The sequence below is a fragment of the Podarcis pityusensis genome, assembly GCF_964106645.2.
Source record: "Podarcis pityusensis genome assembly, chromosome: Z".
Taxonomy (NCBI): domain Eukaryota; kingdom Metazoa; phylum Chordata; class Lepidosauria; order Squamata; family Lacertidae; genus Podarcis; species Podarcis pityusensis.
In genome coordinates this window covers 10,125,742-10,146,987 of record NC_138044.1, presented here as the reverse complement: position 1 = coordinate 10,146,987, position 21,246 = coordinate 10,125,742, and the positions used below count along the sequence as shown (strand labels likewise).

General features: G+C 45.9%; 1 protein-coding gene across 1 annotated transcript; it reads left to right on the top strand.

Annotated features, from left to right (window-relative positions):
* Positions 1-853: 853 nt before the first annotated feature.
* On the top strand, positions 854-21,094 carry LOC308468101 (uncharacterized protein). The gene is made up of 8 exons (XM_080990019.1): positions 854-959; positions 3,553-3,644; positions 6,384-6,567; positions 14,117-14,260; positions 15,574-15,707; positions 17,621-17,829; positions 18,917-19,023; positions 20,741-21,094. Exons 1-8 carry the CDS (start codon positions 937-939, stop codon positions 20,841-20,843), a joined length of 996 nt encoding a protein of 331 aa, XP_080846145.1. The 5' UTR covers positions 854-936; the 3' UTR covers positions 20,844-21,094.
* Positions 21,095-21,246: the final 152 nt, after the last annotated feature.

Genomic DNA, 21,246 nt, shown 5'->3' with positions numbered 1-21,246 from the left:
TTTTGCTCAGGCTGTGCCCCAGTATGCTTTGAACTGAAATAGTTCTTAGAAATGTTTTTAACAGTAACTGTTTTTAGAAGATTTTAACTGTAATTGTTTTTTTAAATTATTTAATATTTTTTCCCCTTTGCTTTGTTTTTATATTATATCTCTCTCTGCCTCTCTGGGTTCCTTGGGGAAGAAGGGCAGGATATATACCATATTTTTCTGTGTATAAGACTGTGTCTCCCCCCCCCTCCCTTAAAAATAATGTGAAAAACTAGGGGGCGTCTTATACACAGATACATCTCCCCTATTTTCTTAAACCTGAGTCCCCCAAAATAGGGGGCGTCTTATACATGGGGGTGTCTTATACACAGAAAATATGGCTTATTCAATAAATAAATAATAAAACTAAGGAGGAGGAGAAAACTGACAGGTAGTGCCACCTGCACTCCAGGCTGGTTGTAAGTAAGACGGCAGGTATGTGGGGGCTGGCAGAGGGCAGACTAAGGTTGGTGGGGCATTGCCCCATATCCCCTAATGGACCAGCCTCCACTGTCTGGTCAGTGCCTGGATGGAAAACTGGTTTGGGAACCCTGTATGTGTGTGTTTGCCAACTTGAGTTCTATTTGGGATTTGGACATAATCAGGAAATAAACAGATGATCTTGGCCGTCACTTCCAGACTGGCCACCAAGTCCTGACCTGGAATAGATAGCTCTGGCTGGATATCAGGTGTCTTGTTATGCTGAGCGAGGCTCATGGCTAGGGATGGGAACAATGGCTTGAGTGGAATTTCACAGAGACACATGGATCGTTGGCCTCTAGCTTGGAGCTATGCCAGGCATTCCTATTTTTGGCTTCTGAGTTTGCATATAAGCCTGCCGCTTTGCCTCTAAATTAGACACACGGCTCCCTCTCTTTGTTGGACAAGTAGCATCATCAGAGTGTGAGGATGGGCATCTATGAAGAAAGAGGGTAGGTTATTACCTATTATTATTATTATTATTATTAGCCTCTTGGGCTTGCTGATTGTAAGGTCAGCAGTTCAAATCTGCTCAACGGTGGTGAGCTCCCGTTGCTCTGTCCCAGCTCTGCCAACCTAGCAGTTCAAAAGCATACCAGCGTGAGTAGATAAATAGGTACTGCTGTGGCGGGAAGGTAAATGGTGTTTCCATTCACTCTAGCACTTGTCACAGTCCTCCATGTGCCAGAAGGCTGGCTCCCTCGGCCTGAAAGGAGAGATGAGTGCCATACCCCACAGTCGAATTCAACTGGACTTAACCGTCCAGGGGTCCTTTACCTTTTATCTATTATTATTATTATTATTATTATTATTATTATTTATAAATTGGGTGTGTTTCCCTTCCTGTTGGAGAGGAGAGGAGACACTAGCATGGAATGTGTGTTAAAAATTCAAAGAACTGGATATGTGATTCCCTCAGAGCTGTGGGCCATTTTTATTCTTTATTCCCATTTATACCCCACTTTTCTTCCAAGGAGCTCAAGATGGTGTACACAGTTCTTCACCTCCTCATTTTATCCTTGGAACCCTGTGACCTTTAGACTGAGAGGTGGTGACTTGGCCAAAGGTCACCTGGTGGGTGGGGATTTGAACCCTGGTCTCCCAGGTCTTAGACCAGCTCTCTAACTGCTACACTGCACCAGCTCTTCTAGTGGAGATGGAAGTAGCATGATGATCATAGTGTATAGGGACTGAGGGAAGAAGCTGAGACAGATGTGTGCAATAACTGTAGGCTGCTGGATCTGAAAGATGAGTGGAGAAGCAGCATTGTGGGAGTCTGAGCTGGACATGGATACGTAGTGAAATTGGGCCTGGATCTGGACCTAAGGGAACCTCAAGTTATGTCAATATATTTTGTGTGAGGATTCAAGTGCATACCAGGAAATTGAGGTTTGCACAACTGAAGTGCATTAAAGCACTTTGTAACCATAGCACAACAAATCCACTTAAAAGACAACAATGGACCTTTTGTGCATCAAAAAGTGCAGAATGAATGTGTGACTAATGGGAAGATACATAAACAACATGGAAGCAAATCAGAATGAATGCTCATCAACCTATGACCTCCTCACAAACAAATCAGAACAAATGCTCAATAAAGCCCAGATGCGATCTAACCTTTGCTTTTTTAAAAAAAAAAATTTGCATGCAAATCATAGTGAATGTTCAATAAATATGCCATCTGGAGGAGTCCTTAACTTTTAATAGTTCATTCATTAAATTTGTATCCTGCCTCCCTAAACCTGTGAGGGGTAAGCTGAGAGAGCAATGCACAAGCTCTAAGGCAGGTGTGGCAAATCTTTGGCTCTCTTGATATTGCCACACTACAACTCCCATTAGCCCTAGCAATCATGGCCAATGGGCAGGGATTGTGGGAATTGCCATTCAGTAACATCTGGAAGGCCCAGGTTCTCCACACTTGCCCTCAACTTTATGGCCACCGCTCTGCATGCTGAATAAAAAAGGTAGAAGTGCATTAGTGTGCCCATGCTCTCATCTCTGCAACATAGGTCAGGTCATGCTATATGTCAGTCTCCCCAGTAATTGTCTCCTCTGATTGGCAGTAGTTCTTGGGGAGTGCGGGACACCTTTTTCAAGCCTGAGGGCCCAATTTCCTTGTGGACAACCTTCCTAGAGCCTTAAACTGGTGGTGAGCAGGGCCAGATGCGGAAGTGGGGGGAGACAGCGCAACCTAATCCCCCTCTGCAAAACCAGTCAGGATGGATGCTCCACAGGAGTGCCAACCTGAACAAAATATTGGGGGGAAGGCAGGTAAGCCCCATCTTGCATAATGATCACAAGATGTGGTGCACACACACCATTTGAATGTCCATTATCTTTGGTGGTGGGATGGTCACCTGAAATGACCTTGGCCCCTAGGCTCCTATAAGGCTCAATAAGCATATTGTCCAGATGTGCCCTGAATCAAGGACATGGTCAAGCTAAAGGTAAAGGGACCCCTGACCATTAGGTCCAGTCGTGGCCAACTCTGGGGTTGCGGCGCTCATCTCGCTTTATTGGCCGAGGGAGCCGGCGTACAGCTTCCGGGTCATGTGGCCAGCATGACTTAAGCCGCTTCTGGCGAACCAGAGCAGCGCATGGAAATGCCGTTTACCTTCCCACCGGAGCAGTACCTATTTATCTACTTGCACTTTGACGTGCTTTGGAATTGCTAGGTTGGCAGGAGCAGGGACCGAGCAATGGGAGCTCACCCCGTCGCGGGGATTCGAACCACCGACCTTCTGGTCGGCAAGTCCTAGGCTCTGTGGTTTAACCCACAGCGCCACCCGCATGGTCTAGCTAGATGCTTCTAAAATACCCCTGCTTCCTATTTGGAGTCAGGATAGATCAAGCCATTAACTTTTTTTAAAGCCTTCTCGGAATGACTCGAGCTATCACGTGGCATTTCCTTTGCGAGGGCTGATGCTCTCAAAGTCAACATCTCAAAACTTCTCTGGGATAGAATGGCAGCTTGCATGTTTGCTTTTGGAAGCTGAGATGTTCCTGAGGGTAGAATAATAACAGGGAGGTCTTGGTTTGTTCCAGGGAACGGGTTGAACCGAAGAGGAAGCCCTTTAGCTGGAGAACCAAATGTGCAGTGTCCAACCGAGGACGTCCCTTGGAACTTGTTTATGCTAGTAAGTATAACACGGCGTCCTTTCTAGCATCCCATTGGAAACATCCATCATTTTTTCTCTGGCATTGGATCCAGTGGGGGCAGGGGTAGAAATGAAACTCAGGTAAGTCATCTGGCTCCTTTCAGGAACTGAGGCAGAACACTAGTATCATTCCCAAGCCTGGCAGCTAGGAGCTGACTTATGCAGTGCCAGACCATTGGTCCATCTAGGTCAATGTGCCAACACTGGTATCAGCTGTCCAGGATTTCAGACAGCATTGTTCTCTCAGCCCTGGAGATGCTGAGGATTGAACCTGGAACCTTCTGTGTACAAACAAATGTTCTGCCGCTGAACTCCGCCCCTTCTGTGTTCCATGCTCTTTAGTAGAGGTAAGGAATGTCTATTTTGGGGAGCAAATCCTGTTCACTCTCTGCCACATCCCTTCCCACCTCCCCCTCTCCCTCCCTATCTGCCTGCCACCCTCTTCCCCACCATTACTTATTCATCGTTAGTGTCATCAAATTGGAATGAAGAAGCTCAATCTCACCAATCTGGTGCCAGAGGCTGACCACTCCTACTTTTTATATTTTATTAAGAAATTTTTGTGAGGCAGGGGTGGGGCATGTAGTTTGTAAGGAGAGCAGTTCTTGTCTTACAGAAGATATATGTAGCTTTATAAAAATAGTATAGTAGACAGACAGCAAGCTTTAAAACCCACTTGTAAATTGCCTATACTCGTACTTACTGGAAGAGATGTTTTCATCACATTGAAGTTTTCTTAAGATCTTGTGACCCATGCCTGCTAACTCTGTAAAGTGAAGAAGAGGTTGTGTTCCTCTGGAAACAGGTGGCGATGGGTGGAAAATAACAGAGAAGGCTTGACTCATCCATGCCCATCTGCAGATGCCAGTTAAAAGTCAGAGCTTGCAGTTGCAAAATGCCAGGATCTGGTCCTGCCTTAAATCCATGTATTGGACTCGAATGTAGGAACCTTCATTATATTTATTTTGTTTCATTTATTTGTTTATTGCATTTATATCCCACCTCTCCCACACAAGGAGCTGAAGGTGGCAAACATGGTTCTTCCCCTCTTCATTTAATTCCCACAACTTCCTCATGGTGGATTCACCTTTAATTGTGAACTGAAACAGATTTCTCTCCCACCCCTAGTGAGGACCCTGCTCTGGGAGCTGTTGGTGAAGGGTGGGAAATAAACTTTTATATTTATTATCATTATTATTAAGTTTGCCACCTTCAGCTCCTTGTGTGGGAGAGGTGGGATATAAATGCAATAAACAAATAAATGAAACAAAATAAATATAATGACGGTTCCTACATTCGAGTCCAATATATGGATTTAAGGCAGGACCAGATCCTGGCATTTCGCAACTGCAAGCTCTGACTTTTAACTGGCATCTGCAGATGGGCATGGATGAGTCAAGCCTTCTCTGTTATTTTATAACAGAGCAATACTTATAGTCTTCTGGGCCTGTTATACATAACACCACTCCCTTTGTAGCTGATAAGATTCACATAATGGGCATTTTGTCAGAAAGTCTATTTAGGGGAGCTCTCAAAGGATTGTTTTTAACGCCGATTCCTTTCCTGTCAATAAAGCTCCGGAATGGCCCACAATTTTGTGTATAGGGTGGTAGAGGATCATGACCCTCCTCATTAAAATTGTGAAGAGCTGATTAATGGATCCCTCCCCAACCCAGTTAAAAATCCACCCCCAACATCAGCTCTGTTAATGACTTCAGCACAGAGACCCCTTGGTTACCGGGGAAAGATTATGCTTTGCAGGCTGACAGGCTGTCAGTCAACGAGGGAGAAAAGTTCACACCGGTCTCTGGAAATAGAGTCATTTAATGAGGAAATCTATTGCTGCTTTACAGTTGGCAGAGCGCTTTCAGCCATGCATCTGTTTCCTCCAAAAGCTCTTTAGTGGTGGGAAGGCAAAAGTTTTTAAATAATTGCTTGACAGAAATAGGAGGGGGAATAAACCAAGCACAAATTTATATCTAGTTCTGGAGTCAGGCTTCCAGTATACCTGAAAGACCACCCCCCCTACACAGAACTGTAACATCACTTATATAGAATCATAGAATCATAGAATCATAGAGTTGGAGGAGACCACAAGGGCCATCGAGTCCAACCCCCTGCCAAGCAGGAAACACCATCAGAGCACTCCTGACATATGGTTGTCAAGCCTCTGCTTAAAGACCTCCAAAGAAGGAGACTCCACCACACTCCTTGGCAGCAAATTCCACTGTCGAACAGCTCTTACTGTCAGGAAGTTCTTCCTAATGTTTAGGTGGAATCTTCTTTCTTGTAGTTTGGATCCATTGCTCCGTGTCCGCTTCTCTGGAGCAGCAGAAAACAACCTTTCTCCCTCCTCTATGTGACATCCTTTTATATATTTGAACATGGCTATCATATCACCCCTTAACCTCCTCTTCTCCAGGCTAAACATGCCCATCAGAGGAAATTTTCCTCCTGACACCACACCTTACAGAATGGCTTTAAATTGCTCCTTTAAAAGGACAAATTCACGGAGGGTAAGCCTATTGATTGCTGGTTCCCCAGAAGACTCAGCTGGACACAACCCAGTTTTGCTCCTCACCCCCTCTGCTTGAGGCTGATGGAAATGGCACTGATGAGACAGATGCCATCCCTTCCTTCTGACCTTTGACTACTCCACACTTAAGATTTCAATTCTTTGATCTAATCTCCTTCCACCCTTCTTCTCTCATCTTATAGTTGGGGGGTTGAGCCCTAAGGGCAACGTCAGTGGTGTGGAGTGTTACAACCCCCTGGAACATGAGTGGAAGGTTCTGGGCTCCGTCTCAAGGCATCGGACTGGAGTTGGAGTGGCTCCCCTCAATGGCTCCATCTACGCAGTGGGAGGCCATGATGGCATGGTGTGCCTCAGCAGTGTTGAGAGGTAATTCTGCCGTGTGACTGGGTTGTTTTAGACGTTTATGGGGCTGGTGATGGTGGGGCAAACTGGAAATGCGATGGGAAGGAGATAACTGAAGAGGAAACTTCCGTTGACTAGGATTTGCAGTTTCTGTGGTGGCTCTGCATGTGGTTATCCCTTCCATTTGTGTAGAAGTAAGAAGTTTGAAAGCACGTCAAAGTGCAAGTAGATAAATAGGTACCGCTCCAGCGGGAAGGTAAACGGCGTTTCCGTGCGTTGCTCTGGTTCGCCAGAAGCGGCTTAGTCATGCTGGCCACGTGACCCGGAAGCTGTACGCCGGCTCCCTCGGCCAATAAAGCGAGATCAGCGCCGCAACCCCAGAGTCGGTCACGACTGGACCTAATGGCCAGGGGTCCCTTTACCTTTACCTTTTAAGGAGGGCAAGATGGCTTTGGGGCCTGCTTGGCATTTTTCTTTTATGTCCATTCCCCCCAAACTACTATATTGTCCTATACAGCATAGAGCCCTGCTGGATCAGGCCAAAGTCCCACTTAGTTCATCATGCTGTTCTCATAGTGACTGACCACTAGATGCATGAATTGGGGAGCAGGGACATCTTGCTGCCTGGGGCAAAACAGAAAATGCTCCCACCTTCTCCTCTTTTGCAGCCCCCTATCTCCTTTCCCGCAGCACTCCCTCACCTCCTCCTCGGCAGCAGCCCCCCTCCCCTGCCCCCCACATGCCAAAAGTGGTGATGATGGTATAAAGGGCCAGAGAGAAGCAGGTGATGAATGTAAGTGGGTGACCACACAGGTGGCAGTCATGGCAAGTGGTATGCTTCTCAGAGGCCAGATCTGCCACCTCAGGTGATTGCCTTGCCTTGCCTGATGGGAAGTCTGCAAAGTAGGATCTGAGGGCAATAGCACTCTCTTTCCTTGTGATTTCTGGCAACTGGAGTTCAGGAACATGCTGCTTCCAATAGATGAGGAAGAGCATAGCTCTCAGGGTTAGTTAGTGGCTATTGATTTCATTATCCTCCATTAATTTATCTAATCCTGTTTTAAAACCCAACCAGGTAAGTGGCCACCACAGCCTCTCGTTGGAGTGAATTCTACCCTCCATGCAGGCAAGAAAGAAGCATCATTCGAGTTCAAGGACACATTCCAGCCAGGCAAAACCACTTAAGAGGGTACAAGGCAAGACCGGTGATGGCTGTAGCCTGGGGAGGAGCCATAGGGCCGGACAGAGAGAGGCCTGGAGGGTCACAATTGGGCCTCTGGCCTCTGGATCTCCATCCTTTAAGGCCCCCTTCAAGTCCACGATGGTTTAACAATAATCTGAAAGAGGTTGATGGATACGCCAATCACATCCTTAGTGCAAGTGCTGAGTTCTCAGAATTTGGCAGATCTGAACCATCCAGCCAGGGCTACTCAATCAGAAACATGAGAGGAGACTAAAGTAGTCGTTGAAGGACTGTAAAATAGCTATGACCCTAAGCAGGAGGAACAAATAGGACTGACTTTCCAGAAAGGAGGGTGGCTTGGCCATAAATAACTACCTTCATGAAGGGTCCAGATGGTTACACCATTAGCAATGCAGCAACTTTGGTGTAATCTTTTTCTTATTAAAAAACAACAAGACAAAAAACTGAACAGAGTGTTGAACTTAGACCAGAGTTCATAATCCCTGTCTGTTGAGAAAGAAACTTTCTGGGTAATCCTAGGCCAACGTAGCTTAATTTTCATCTTATTGTGATGAAATGAAATGGGGAAAATTGCTGTACCAACCTGAAGACCTTAGGGAAAGTGTAATTTAATTTATTTTTTTATTTAATTATGTCTTACATTTGTATTCCACCTCCCACCCCACCCCCCAAGGAACTCAAGAAGGCATGCATGGTCCACTTTCCTCTCCATTTTGTCCTCACAACAATCCTGTGAGGTAGGTTAGATGGAGAGAGTTCAACTGCCCCAAGGTCACTGAGTGGAGATTTGAAGCCTAGCCTCCTAGGTCCTAGTCCAACACTGTAACCACTACACCAGATTGCATCTACACTATGCTGACTTGGAGGAAGCACTGAGATACCAATGCTGAAAGATTTTATGACATTCGCATATTGTTTTGCAAATTAGGGATTGGTCAATACTAGTCCTACTCAGAGTGCACCCTCTGAAAATGATGGAAACAATAAACTTAGATCCTTTAATTTCAGTGGTTCAACTCCCGAGTAGGACTGAATGGGATACAGCCTTTAAATGCAAACTGAATTTAATTCATCCCGCATCCCAAATCATGTCTTTAAATCCCCACAGCATAGCTGGAAATACTCTGGGGGAGGGTAAAGTGACCTGCCATGGTTCTAGTGACAAGTGTCACAGGTGTCTCCAGGGGCAAATGAGTATTTTGGTGCTCCCTCCATAAAAGCGGTATTTGTTTTGGTAAGATTTTCACTGCTGCATCTCATGAGTTCAGCCCTTTTCTCCCCATCTCTCCAATTTCCTCCTTAGTCACTTCTGTTTTCTGTTCCTTTTGGCTAACCCTGGGGACTCGCTCACTTTCAGCCTCACTGGAATGCCTCCCCCGCCCCCCCCCCCCGCGACCATGCCAAAAGGAGGGGCCAAGTGAGAACTTCTTCACCTGCCTTTCTTTTTAAAGATGACTGATTCCGAAGGGTGCTCGTTTGCCACAGGAAAACTCCCAAGGAATGTGACTGGTCCCTTGTGACAACATCAAAAACCAGTTTCTTGCTTGCTTGGAACATTGAGTGGGTAACTGGATTGTGCCCCCTCCAGGGTGGAAAAGCTGAGCTTCTGTGGCTGGGTGCTTAAGAACAAAAATATCTGTTTAATGAACCCTGTTAGACTCCAACCTCTCATTTATAGAAATGAGGCCAAGCTGAGAATCCTTCTCTGCTGACATCTTTCTCCCCTCTCCAGCTGATTCAGAATGAGCCCATCACTTCCCTCTTGCTCCTGAGCTATTTCTCACCTGATTTCATGCACCGACCTTATTTCCTAGGACCTGCCCTTCATAAACCACTGCCATTATATTTTCTGTCTTTGGAGAGGCCTGTTTAACAAATATTTTTTTTTTTTTTTTTAATTAGTATGAATTGTTAGTTTCCATCATACCACAGGGTACACCTTCCTGTCCTGGAGGAGAAAGCTGATGGTGGCTGCTAGCCATGATGGCTCTGCTCTGCCTTCACAGTCAGAGGCAGGAGTGCTTCTGAATACCAGTTGCTGGAAAACACAGAAGCAGAAAGTGTGTTGTGCTTAGGTTCTGTCTGCAGGTTTCCCACAAGCACCTTGTTGGCCAGTGTGAGAAAAGGATTCTGGACTAGATGGGCGAGTGGCCTGATCCAGCAGGCTCTTCTAGTGATGTCTTTCATTATTTAATCCAGACTAAACAGTCCTAAAGGGACTGGCGCTGTGGTCTAAACCACAGAGTTTAGGGCTTGCCAATCAGAAGGTCTGCAGTTCGAATCCCCGTGACGGGGTGATCTCCCATTTCTCGGTCCCCACTCCTGCCAGCCTAGCAGTTCGAAAGCACGTCAAAGTGCAAGTAGATAAATAGGTACCGCTCTGGCAGGAAGGTAAATGGCATTTCCGTGCGCTGCTCTGGTTTTGCCAGAAGCGGCTTAGTCATGCTGGCCACATGGCCTGGAAGCTGCATGCCGGCTCCCTCGGCCAATAAAGCGAGATGAGCGCCGCAACCCTAGAGTCATCCGTGACTGGACCTAATTGTCAGGGGTCCCTTTACCTTTAACTTTAAACGGTCCTAAACGTGTGCACCTTTTGTTGTTGTTGCATGTTTTAAATTGCTTTTGCTGTTCTTATTTTCAATCAGCTTGAGATGATTGCGTAACGGAAATTACGGTAATAAATTGATTGTGGTGGTGATGATGAAAATGTTGTGCAAGAAAATGAAAACATCTTTACCTGGATCCAAAAGGACTAGCAGCAGTTATCAACCTGTGGGTCCCCAGATGTTGTTGGACCACAACTCCCATCATACCTGAGCTCTGGCCTTGCCGGCTAGGGGTGATGGGAGTTGTAGTTCAGCAACATCTGGGGACCCACAGGTTGAGAAAGGCTGGACTACAGGGTTGTGAAAGGGAGTCTCTGTAGGGAGAGCATTCCATAACTGAAATGCCAACACCAAAAAGAACCCCCCTCTGGAAACCACCAGCCATACCTCCCTTGGCTGGGGGCACCTGGAAAAGGGTTGCCAAAGAGGATTGCAAGGTCTGGGTAGGGACATGTGGGAAGAGGGGATCTTTTAAGTGTTTGGAAGGCCCAAAGGGCCTTTAAAAAGGCAAAGCCAGTCAGCCTCAAAGATGGACTGGAAGGAACTGCAGATGATGACACAAATCTGATGGCATAAATATGATGAAAGCACCCACAGTCCTAGCAAACAACCTCATAGCCCTATTTTGGAGAGTGGTGGCTGGCTCCCCTTGGGACTAGCAGGGCTGAAGGCAGAGAGCCCAACTGCAGGTGGTGCTAGAGCCAATGAGAGGTGAAGCCAACTCCATCTAATTTTGTCCTCTTTCCTGCTGAGCTCTGCAAGGGGCAACACTAAGACAAAGGAGCTGACAGCAAGTTGCCACCTCTTGGACCAGTTGTAAGGAAGGAGGCAGGCAGGCAGGGAGCTGAGGACAGACTCAGGCTGGTGGAGCAGTTCCCCATTTGTTCCTCATCTGGGCCTAATGGCCCAAGCCTCCACTGCTGCTCCCCCCTCAAACTACTTCAGTTCCTTAAAGGTAAAGGGACCCCTGACCATTAGGTCCAGTCGCGGACGACTCTGGGGTAGCAGCGCTCATCTTGCTTTATTGGCCGAGGGAGCCGGCATACAGCTTCCTGGTCATGTGGCCAGCATGACTAAGCCACTTCTGGCGAACCAGAGCAGCACACGGAAACCCCGTTTACCTTCCCGCCAGAGCAGTACCTATTTATCTACTTGCACTATGACATGCTTTCGAACTGCTAGGTTGGCAGGAGCAGGGACCGAGCAACGGGAGCTCACCCCGTCACAGGGATTCGAACCGCCAACCTTCTGATTGGCAAGCCCTAGGCTCTGTGGTTTAACCCACAGCAGTGGCGTAGCGTGGGGGGTGCAGGGGGGGCCGGTCGCACCAGGCGCAACATCTGGGGGTTAGGGTTAGGGGGCGCAAATCCACGGGTTAGGGGGCGCAAATTACTTGCCTTGCCCCGGGTGCTGACAACCCACGCTACGCCACTGACCCACAGTGTCACCTGCGTCACTTCACTTCCTTAGAAACATGGCAAATCAGTCCTGCTGCTTTTGGAGGCCCTCCTCCTCCTGAGCTGGGTCCTAGATTTCTGCCCCCAAATCCTGCCCCAATGGTGCCAGATCTTCTCAAGTGGCTTTAAAATGGAAAATCTCAAGAGAAGGGAGCAGATGTTTTTTTCTGTCCAGCACACATGCATGCAAACATATGCATAGAGATGTCAAGGCAACAGGTGAGAAATAATATATGGACCCTTTCCCTTTCCTTCGTTGCAACAGAGTTTTGCCAGCAGCATCCATCTCATCAGCGGAATCAATTTTTTTTCAAAACAGGCCGTCCTTGGCCTCCCCTGCGCCTCTTTAGCCACCCACGTGATTACTGCTTCCTCTGATTGATAGCTTTGACAACCTATTTACTATGTGATATTTCTCGCTAAAGGCAAACTCAGTGCCTCTGGCTCATTTTGCAAGTGTTGCCAGGAAGGGAGGGCTGGAATCCCACAGCTAAATATATGCTTAATTGAGTGGGCAGGGGGGTGCCAGTAATGCGTCATGCCGTATTTGCAGCCTGCGGTTGGCTTCAGCAGGCTGCCTGTCTCCCAAAAGAGATTGCTTTACTGCAAGGCTAGCTCAGGGTCCAATGATGTAAGACAGAAGGATAGCTGGGTTAAAAAAAATTGTTGCTATCTCTGGTTGCTAAGTCAGGTTCTTGGCTATATGGAGGCATTAGCCTTGCTTAGCCTTAGCATTGCATTGGAACGTCCTTACATGGCATGGGTGAGTGGTCTTCATCTGGATGAGTGAGACTCAGCCCCACCAAGCACACTTTGCCCATAGCCAGCCCACCTCCTTACTTATAGCCAGTCCAGTGGGCTACAGTGGTACCTTGGGTTAAGTACTTAATTCGTTCCGGAGGTCCATTCATAACCTGAAGCACCACTCTAGCTAATGGGGCCTCCCGCTGCCACCGCCACCGCACGATTTCTGTTCTCATCCTGAAGCAAAGTTCTTAACCCGAGGTAATATTTCTGGGTTAGCGGAGTCTGTAACCTGAAGCGTATGTAACCCAAGGTACAACTGTATTGCCCTTCTTCCTCTTTTAGCTTCAGTGTTTCTTTTGTAGAACTCCTATGGAAACTGTTATGTATGGTGGAACCTCCACTCACATATGAAATCCGTTCCAAAGGTCTGTTTGTGAGTCGATCTGGGTCGCTGGTAGAAGCACTATTCTGCGCGTGTGCATTTGGCGGCAGCGCTATTCTGCTCATGTGCAGACGGCAGAAGCTGCTTCTGCACATGCGTGAATCGCGGCAAACCTAGTATTTACTTCCAGGTTTGTCACGGTCGCGAGTCGAATTGTTCACGAGTAGGGGCGATGGTAAGTCGAGGTTCTACTGTACTAAGCTTGGATCCTAGAACAATAGGCAGGTAGGATTCTGGAAGGCAGCAACCTGACTGGTCTGCAGGAGCAGCCCAATCAAGCTCCAAGAGGAAGTGAATCAGCAACTGGATTGGCCTGCAGGAACAGTCCAATCAGGCTCCAGGACGGAAGTTGAATCAGCCAATCACACGGGACCCATTGTGTACATAATGTATATATAGCCAGAGGTTTTAGGGAAAAGCACTCACTGTTTACCATGAGCCAAAATAAAGAGCATGAAATCAACACTCAACTCTGAGTATATTTTAGAAACAAAACCAGAGTTGGCTGGTTCTGTCTCTCATTGGCTGTGGTTGTCATTAGCTCCACCTTCTGTGGGCATCCCTGCCTTCTGCCCTCCTGCTCCCAGTGGGCCTTCATGGTCTGCCTTAGCAGCTTCTAACTCTGTTCCAAACCATATATTCCTAGCAAATACTTTCAAAGACTCAAATCTTTGTTTAGAAAATGCCTTTGAGGGTCTTAAACCCCTAGAATATCCATGCAGAAAATAAAGGAAGGAGGATTTGGGATCCCAGATTTAGAACTATATCATCATGCCTATTTACTGTCAAGTACACAGTTCTGGAGATCTGCAACCGATAATAACTGTCCAAATTAGGCATCCTTGTAATACTCTTACGTAGCACCTCTGCAAAGATGTGTAGCACTTGGTTCTAAATACATCAATACTTGAGATGCCATTGAAAGAATTTGATCAGTTTGAACGATACAGCACCACGTATGTCTTCACGAGTACAGTTTCTTGTTTCTTCTTTTTTTGTGTCTTATCTTATCTCTGTGCACTTGTAATTTTGTACTTTTTATTTTTCAATAAAGAATGTAAACTAAAGAACAACAACACTGCAACTCTGTTTCATCTTCCTTCTTGTGCTGCTGAAGGTACGATCCTGAAGTCAACGAGTGGAGGAGGGATGTGGCGCCGCTTCGTGAACCCAAGCAGGATGCGGCCGTGGCTGAGCTAGGAGGCTACTTGTACTGTGTCGGTGGCTACGATGGGCTCCTATGTGTCAACACCACTGAGAAGTAAGCTGCATCCAATGGATGCCCTTTGGGTGTGATGATGGCAAGATGGTGATTGTTCTTGTACATTTGTTCATTTATTTGGTTTTCGTTAAAAAGATAAACCAGTGTCCACCCTGCCTTTCGAATAGAGATTTTCCAGTGGGACTTATACTGAATCAGTCCTAAAAAGAAACGATTAATTAAATGGAACACTATGAACTTTTGATACAAATAATTATTTAATGGTCCCTTTTCTTTATTGATTACCGTATTTTTCGCTCTATAAGACGCACCAGACCACACGACGCATCTAGTTTTTGGAGAAGGAAAACAAGAAAAAAAATATTCTAAATCTCAGAAGCCAGAACAGCAAGAGGGATCACTGCGTAGTGAAAGCAGCAATCCCTCTTGCTGTTCTGGCTTCTGGGATAGCTGCGCAGCCTGCATTCACTCCATAAGACGCACACACATTTCCCCTTACTTTTTAGGAGGGGAAAAGTGAGTCTTATAGAGCAAAAAATACGGTAATTTCATATAATCAGTTTGGTGATCTATATAGCTGCATGTACGTTTAGTAAGTACCGGTATGTATTTAACACCATTAAAAAACCCCACAATCTTCATATTATAAAGGAGCTTTAGTGCACTAGAAACTTTTAAACGCTCCTCTGTTGTTTAGAAATGCGCCATTACTGTTATTTTGTTATGATGTGGTGGTTGTTAATTATTTCTTAATTCACCATAGAGCTCCAGATAAGGTTACAACAGTGTAAAAATACAATATTAAAATTAGTTCAGGTGTGTAATCAGAAGAATAGGGTGGGTACACACACACACACACACACACACACACACTCACACACACACACACAATATCAAAGAAGCCTTTGTCATCTTCAGCATATGACAAAAGCTATAGAACAAAGATGCCAGATGCACCACTGTGTGTAAGGAATCCCACAGATTTGGGGCTGCTACAGGAAGTTTCCAAACTCTCAAATTTTACTTCTGTGGACCTTTGTTAATACTCAGTAACCTTTGACATATTATATGCAACTCATATAACTGTGCTTCCCAATTAACAACATGAATGTTGGACCATCTCCAGTATTTGGCATAACCAAGTCTAGTGGCAACAGTCATCTATAATATTAACTCTCTTAAATATGCAGGTACTTTCTTTGCATAAGTCAATACCAATAAATTATATTCTGTTTGCATCCATCTTATTCTTTCTGTTGCATCCTTTGTGCCCTTTGACACCCTCCGTCCAGTGAATTAAACACTGGTTCAATTGTCTCTAAGCATTTTCACAATTGTATATTTGTCTCTAGATATGATCCACTACTCAACAGGTGGTGCAAGATGGCACCTATGAATCGTTGCCGGAGGGGCCTAGGCTTGGCAGTACTGGATGGCTACTTGTATGCTGTTGGAGGATCTGATGGCTACACTACATTACATTCAGGTAACAAGAAGCTCTGGTTGTAGACAGGAGTCTAAAGAGGAGATGCACCCCCCAAAAAAACCCACCCTCCAACTGTTAGGAAAGATTGCAGCTTGGATGCATTAGATTGGAATGATCACTTACAGTTTCTGGAGTTCAAAGGCTTTATTCATGCAGAAACAGGTTCATCTGGGCAAGAACTATTTACAGGATGAGTAGAGGTGAAAGAGAGAAATAGACATCTTGTCTCAACATGTTGGGAGAGAGAAAAAACCAACTGGCTCAGCTTTTAGGGGCAGAATTCACTTAGACAGAGACAATGCAACCAAGTGCTGGATAGATTGATAGACAAACAGTGCCCTCATGTGGTTTAAAGTAACACATACATTAACATAAAGCTCAGTGAGAAGGAATTGTATTTGGTTTTTCTCCAGCATGAATCAGCAAGTGTAAACTAGATCTCTGTGGCTGTTGCTACTGGTTGCATACAAATTGGCAAATATGCCAACTTTGGTTTCTCTCAGGTTCTCATTTCTCCAATCTTAATTCAGTTCTCTGCATTTCCATGTGAGCGTGTGATTTTTATTTTTAAAGATGAAAATTCATCAGCATTTTAAGTTTGAGTTTCTCCGCATGTACACATTTTTTGTGTGTGTGATTTTGCCTAATATACACATTCTTGCAAAGTGGTTTCTCCAAACACACTTTTTGTATGTTATTGTCATAAAAATATGCATCCTTTTAAAGCACACTTTGTACCGCCATAAGCATTTTTGTACACCACTGCTTGGCTGGAGAATGGCATTGCAAAATCCAAAGAAGTGCAAATTTCAAAGGAGAGCTGTGTTTGCCTATTGTTTCAGAAAGTGTGGATTAGATAGGTTTGCCTTCAAATGTAAGCTGAGTCTAATTTCTCTCTCATCCCTAACTGGCCCCCAGTGCTGAAGTCAGTGGTGATATCCAGTCCTGAGAGAGCACCACATGCACACTGGAGCAAATGTGAAGCTTTGAATATTTACACCAGAGCTTTCCAAACTGGGTGTCATGACACGTTAGTGTGTCAGCTGTAGTGTGTAGGTGTGCCGTGCAAACGCTCCCTGCTCTCCTCCCGGAAAGGGGTTAGTTTAACCTCCGGTTTGCTAGTAATAGTGAATTACTGTATTGCAAAATGATGCATGTCTAAACAGTGTGCCACCAACATGAAAAGGTTTGGAAAGCTCTGATCTAGACTGTGGCTGCATTCACATGGTAGTTTTTTTCTGTTTCCCTGACGTTTCCCTAGCTATTAATTTTCACATTATTTTGGGGGGTATAAAAGCCACTTCCAGAAATCTAGCGGAACTTAGTGGAAGCACCCCCCCCCTTGCATCTTCCTTAACCTGGAAAATTTTTGGGAGTGAAGTGACAACAGTTATTTCCTGTTGTTTTTATGGGAGAACAGAAGCACACATGTGGACAGGGAATGCTGTTTAGCATTGCTGTTTAGTGATGTTTGTTGTTGTGTCACACCATGCCCAGTGGCAGAACTTCATACTCTGGCACTGGGGGAGGTGGCGGACAGCAGGCGGGGGCGCACGTCCTGGGGGCATGGCACGCCACCTGCAGGGATATGACATGCGTCTTGGGGGCGTGGTGTGCCACCTGCGGGGGCGTGGCACCCAGCAGAGGCAGGGGGGCAGCCGCAACAGCATCCCACTGGGATTGCACTGCCAGGGGTGGTATCCTGCCCCCTCACTCCTCTTCCTATGCCAGTGACCATGCCCACAAGTGTGAATGATATTTAGTATGGCATGCCGGCACACCAGTCAAAAAGCCACACTTCCATTACACCACAGGTACTGGGCTGCCAAAGAAGCATGAGAAAACAGGGAAACTAATGCAATAGTTCCCATTCCTGAATGCACCCTGTGTCTCAATTTTATTGCCTCCTCCAGTGGAGCGCTACAATCCCCTGGAAGACAGATGGACTCCCTGCCCTCCCCTGAAGACCTGTCGAGAGAACCTGGGTTGCGTTACCTTTCAAGGCAAGATCTATGTGGTTGGCGGGAGAGATGACCTAACTGAGCTGTGCAGTGTTGAGCGGTTTGATCCTCTTGCCAATGAATGGTCTGCTGTCACGCCCATGAAGTCAAGAAGGAGCAAGGTATCAGTGCTGTGGGAACTCATCACAGCAACGTCTAAACTTATTTCAGCTGATAATGCCACAAAAATGTAATCGATTTTGTCACAAGATCTGATTTTTTTCAAATCAACATAGTACAAAAACCTGACCTGATGGAGAGAAACGGATGCCATTTCCTGATTCAGCAGTGCAAAAATACCCTAAATCAATTGTAGAAATCTAGACAACATTCAAAAAGTAAAAAAATTGTTGCCCAGTGTAGGCATTGTCTACCCCATAGGTTTCATCTGGCGCCTTTGTTATGCACCTTTAGGCACCAGGCAAAAACGTTCCTTTTTTAACCAGGCCTTTGGCTGATTGACACCCTTTTAAAATGCGTTGAGAGGGGGTTATTGAGCTGTTTTTATTTTGATTACGTGTTTTGTGTTTTTATATTGTGATTTTATCTTGTGAACCACCTGTGGGTATAGGGTGGTATTCAAATAAATAGTAATAGTAATAGTGGGACACAGGTGGTGCTGTGGGTCAGACCACCGAGCCTAGGGCTTGCCAATCAGAAGGTTGGCAGTTCGAATCCCCGCGACGGGGTGAGCTCCTGTTGCTTGGTCCCTGCTCCTGCCAACCTAGCAGTTCAAAAGCACGTCAAAGTGCAAGTAGATAAATAGGTACCGCTCTGGTGGGAAGGTAAACGGCGTTTCCGTGCGCTGCTCTGGTTTGCCAGAAGCAGCTTAGTCATGCTGGTCACATGACCCGGAAGCTGTACGCCGGCTTCCTCAGCCAATAAAGCGAGATGAGCGCCGCAACCCCACGAATGGACCTAATGGTCAGGGGTCCCTTTACCTTTAATAGTAATAGTAATAGTAATAGTAATAGTAATAGTAATAGTAATAGTAATAATACCCTGACTATGTAAACAACGGCTTACTAGAGTTCTACACAGGAGTCTTTCTTCAACCCTATCTGGAGATGCCACATGTTGAACCTGGAACGTTCTGCACACAAAGCAGTTGTTCCACCACTCAGCTGCAGGCCTTCCACAGTCATTGCAAGAAAATTTATGTGTGTGGTGGCAAAACTGAGAATTCTCTATTTACTTTTAACAATGAAGGTGAGCCTGGTTCCTGCCAATGGTTACCTCTTAGCCATCGGGGGTTATGACGGCACTGTCCACGTAACCACTGTGGAAGCGTTTGACGTGGAGCTAAATGGATGGAGGTAAGCTACCATCCCCTTTCAGTGAGACTGCTCTTCTGGGAGTTTCCTGGCCCAGCAACACAACTCTTGAGACCTTGCATGGCGCCAACTTGAGGGTGGGGGGTGGGGAGAGGAGCCCCCCAAGTTCTTAGCCAGGGCGGCCCAACCTCTCAGTCCAAGTGGGCTGCAAGAGTACTTCGACACAGAGCCCGGGGGCCACACACAGAATTACATTTCCCATATTATAAATATGCAGTGTAGTTAATATTATTTAATATACGCAAGTAAATGATATTATTTATTATTAAATAATATTTAATATGCACAATATATTCAACTGAACACACACACATGTACACACTTAATAGATTTAATATATTTATTTATGCACGAACAGACATATGCACATTCGTTAACAACACAGACATCAAGTCCCTGTCAGGATAAAAAGGCACGGTATAGTATTAGTAGTAATAATAATAATAAATTTTAATAACAAATTTTTTTTATAGCCTACCCTCCCCGGCCAGAGCCAGGCTCAGGGTGGCTAACAACAGTAAAATTACAGTAAAAACGTAACAGGAGGGAAAGGGAAAAAAACCAATTTAAAATACAGGTTAAAATGCAATTTAAAATGCAGCCTCATCAAGACCATAAGGGGAAGGCAACATAAGGGTCAGACTGAGTCCGAACTGAAGGCCAGGCGGAACAGCTCTGTCTTGCAGGCCCTGCAAAAGATGTCAGGTCCCACAGCAGTAATTTATTTCATAAGGCTTGTAGTCAAAAGGATTTGAGCCTCTTGTGGAGCCTGTAAATAAATACAGCCCATGAAAAAGGAGGCGGCGGAGGCGGAGGCGTGCAGGGTGGGTGGGGGTCATCCTCCTCACCTCAGAGTGGAAGACTGAATCTGTTCCAGATTCCAGAGTCTGGAGGGAGGGCTAGCTTTGGCTGCTGCTGGGGCCTGTTATTTTGACTTTTATGCACAATTTCCTTTAGTTGCTGCTAGTTTATTACTAGGCTTAAGCTGTAATTTCTCTCAATCTTGTGAGGCAGCCTCTGATTTCCCAAAGGCCAGGAACGTGCAATACAAGCAGAACGAGTAACGAAACGGGGTCTTCTTATGACACACGTATTAAGGCAGACGCTTCCACCAACTCCTCAGTATTATTATTATTAATACAGTAACTTGCGTCGCTAACTGTCTGCTTGCATGGGGAGGGAGGAACAAGTTTTTGGAAAAAAGGAAGCCGCCTCCCCCCTCAATGGCTTCCTCGATCAATGCTGTGCCTTCAGAAGCAGGAGTGGAGAAACTTGCAGAGCCCACCTTGCATCAGGAAGGCCCCCAGAGCCCAAGCCTGGCCTTGGGAGGTAGGAGGTGGGAGCCACCTGGTGTGGTGATGGCTGAGGGGGGGTATATCCCCCCACCCCCCATGGCACATGACCTTGGAGGGCCTGGCTCACCTCAAGTGTTTTTGCTGGGCCGAAACGTATTCTTGAACTCTTGCTCACCTGGAATGAGGATAGCAAGGGATCTGTGAGGAAGTGTGGAAACTGGCCTGCTACACAAAGGTGGCATTTACATTAGTTGCTCCACCACTTTTGCCTGAGGCCTCACCTATGTGGCCCCTGGCATGTCACGAAGACTGGAATATGGCCCTCAGGTAGAAAAATGTTCCCCACCCTTTGCCTTTGCATCAACAGTATACGCTCCATTAACAGCCTCTCTCTTCTCTTGCAGACGTTTTGGAAACACGCAAACCTGCCATCCAGGTGGAGGTGTCACTGTGATCAAAACGGCTCCTGATTATCTGGAACTTTCTGAGTCGCCTTGGAGCAGATAAAAAAACAACACACACAGCAGCAGCAAATTCTGGACTTCCTTGTTTGGTGTTTAGTATACAAATGACACACGATGCATTACTAAACTACATGCTTGACTTCTTCCTGCTCTTCCCCCTCTTTTGATTGTGTCACCTGTGTCAAATTTTAGATTGTAAGCTTCTTGGGGCAGGGACCCCTTGCTAGGCTGCAAAATGCCCATGCCCATTGGTGACCCATATATCAATAATAAGCAGGAGACAATGACACGGTGCTGATGTTTTAAGCGTTAGTTCTGTGTATCCCAGAATATATTTAGTTTGTTCTTTTCCTGAAAGTAACTGAAGCTTTGCAGGAAGTGGACTAGATGCCTTGGAAGTACCTTCAAACTCTACAATCCTATGCTTCAATTGCTTAATTTGTAGA

Bases quoted from the DNA above. Each gene is read 5' to 3' on its own strand.
- LOC308468101 (XM_080990019.1), top strand. From the start codon at position 937: ATGGGCATCTATGAAGAAAGAGG. The intron at 3,645-6,383 runs GTAAGTATAACA...CTCATCTTATAG, and splicing joins CTTGGAACTTGTTTATGCTA to TTGGGGGGTTGAGCCCTAAG. The intron at 14,261-15,573 runs GTAAGCTGCATC...ATTTGTCTCTAG, and splicing joins TGTGTCAACACCACTGAGAA to ATATGATCCACTACTCAACA.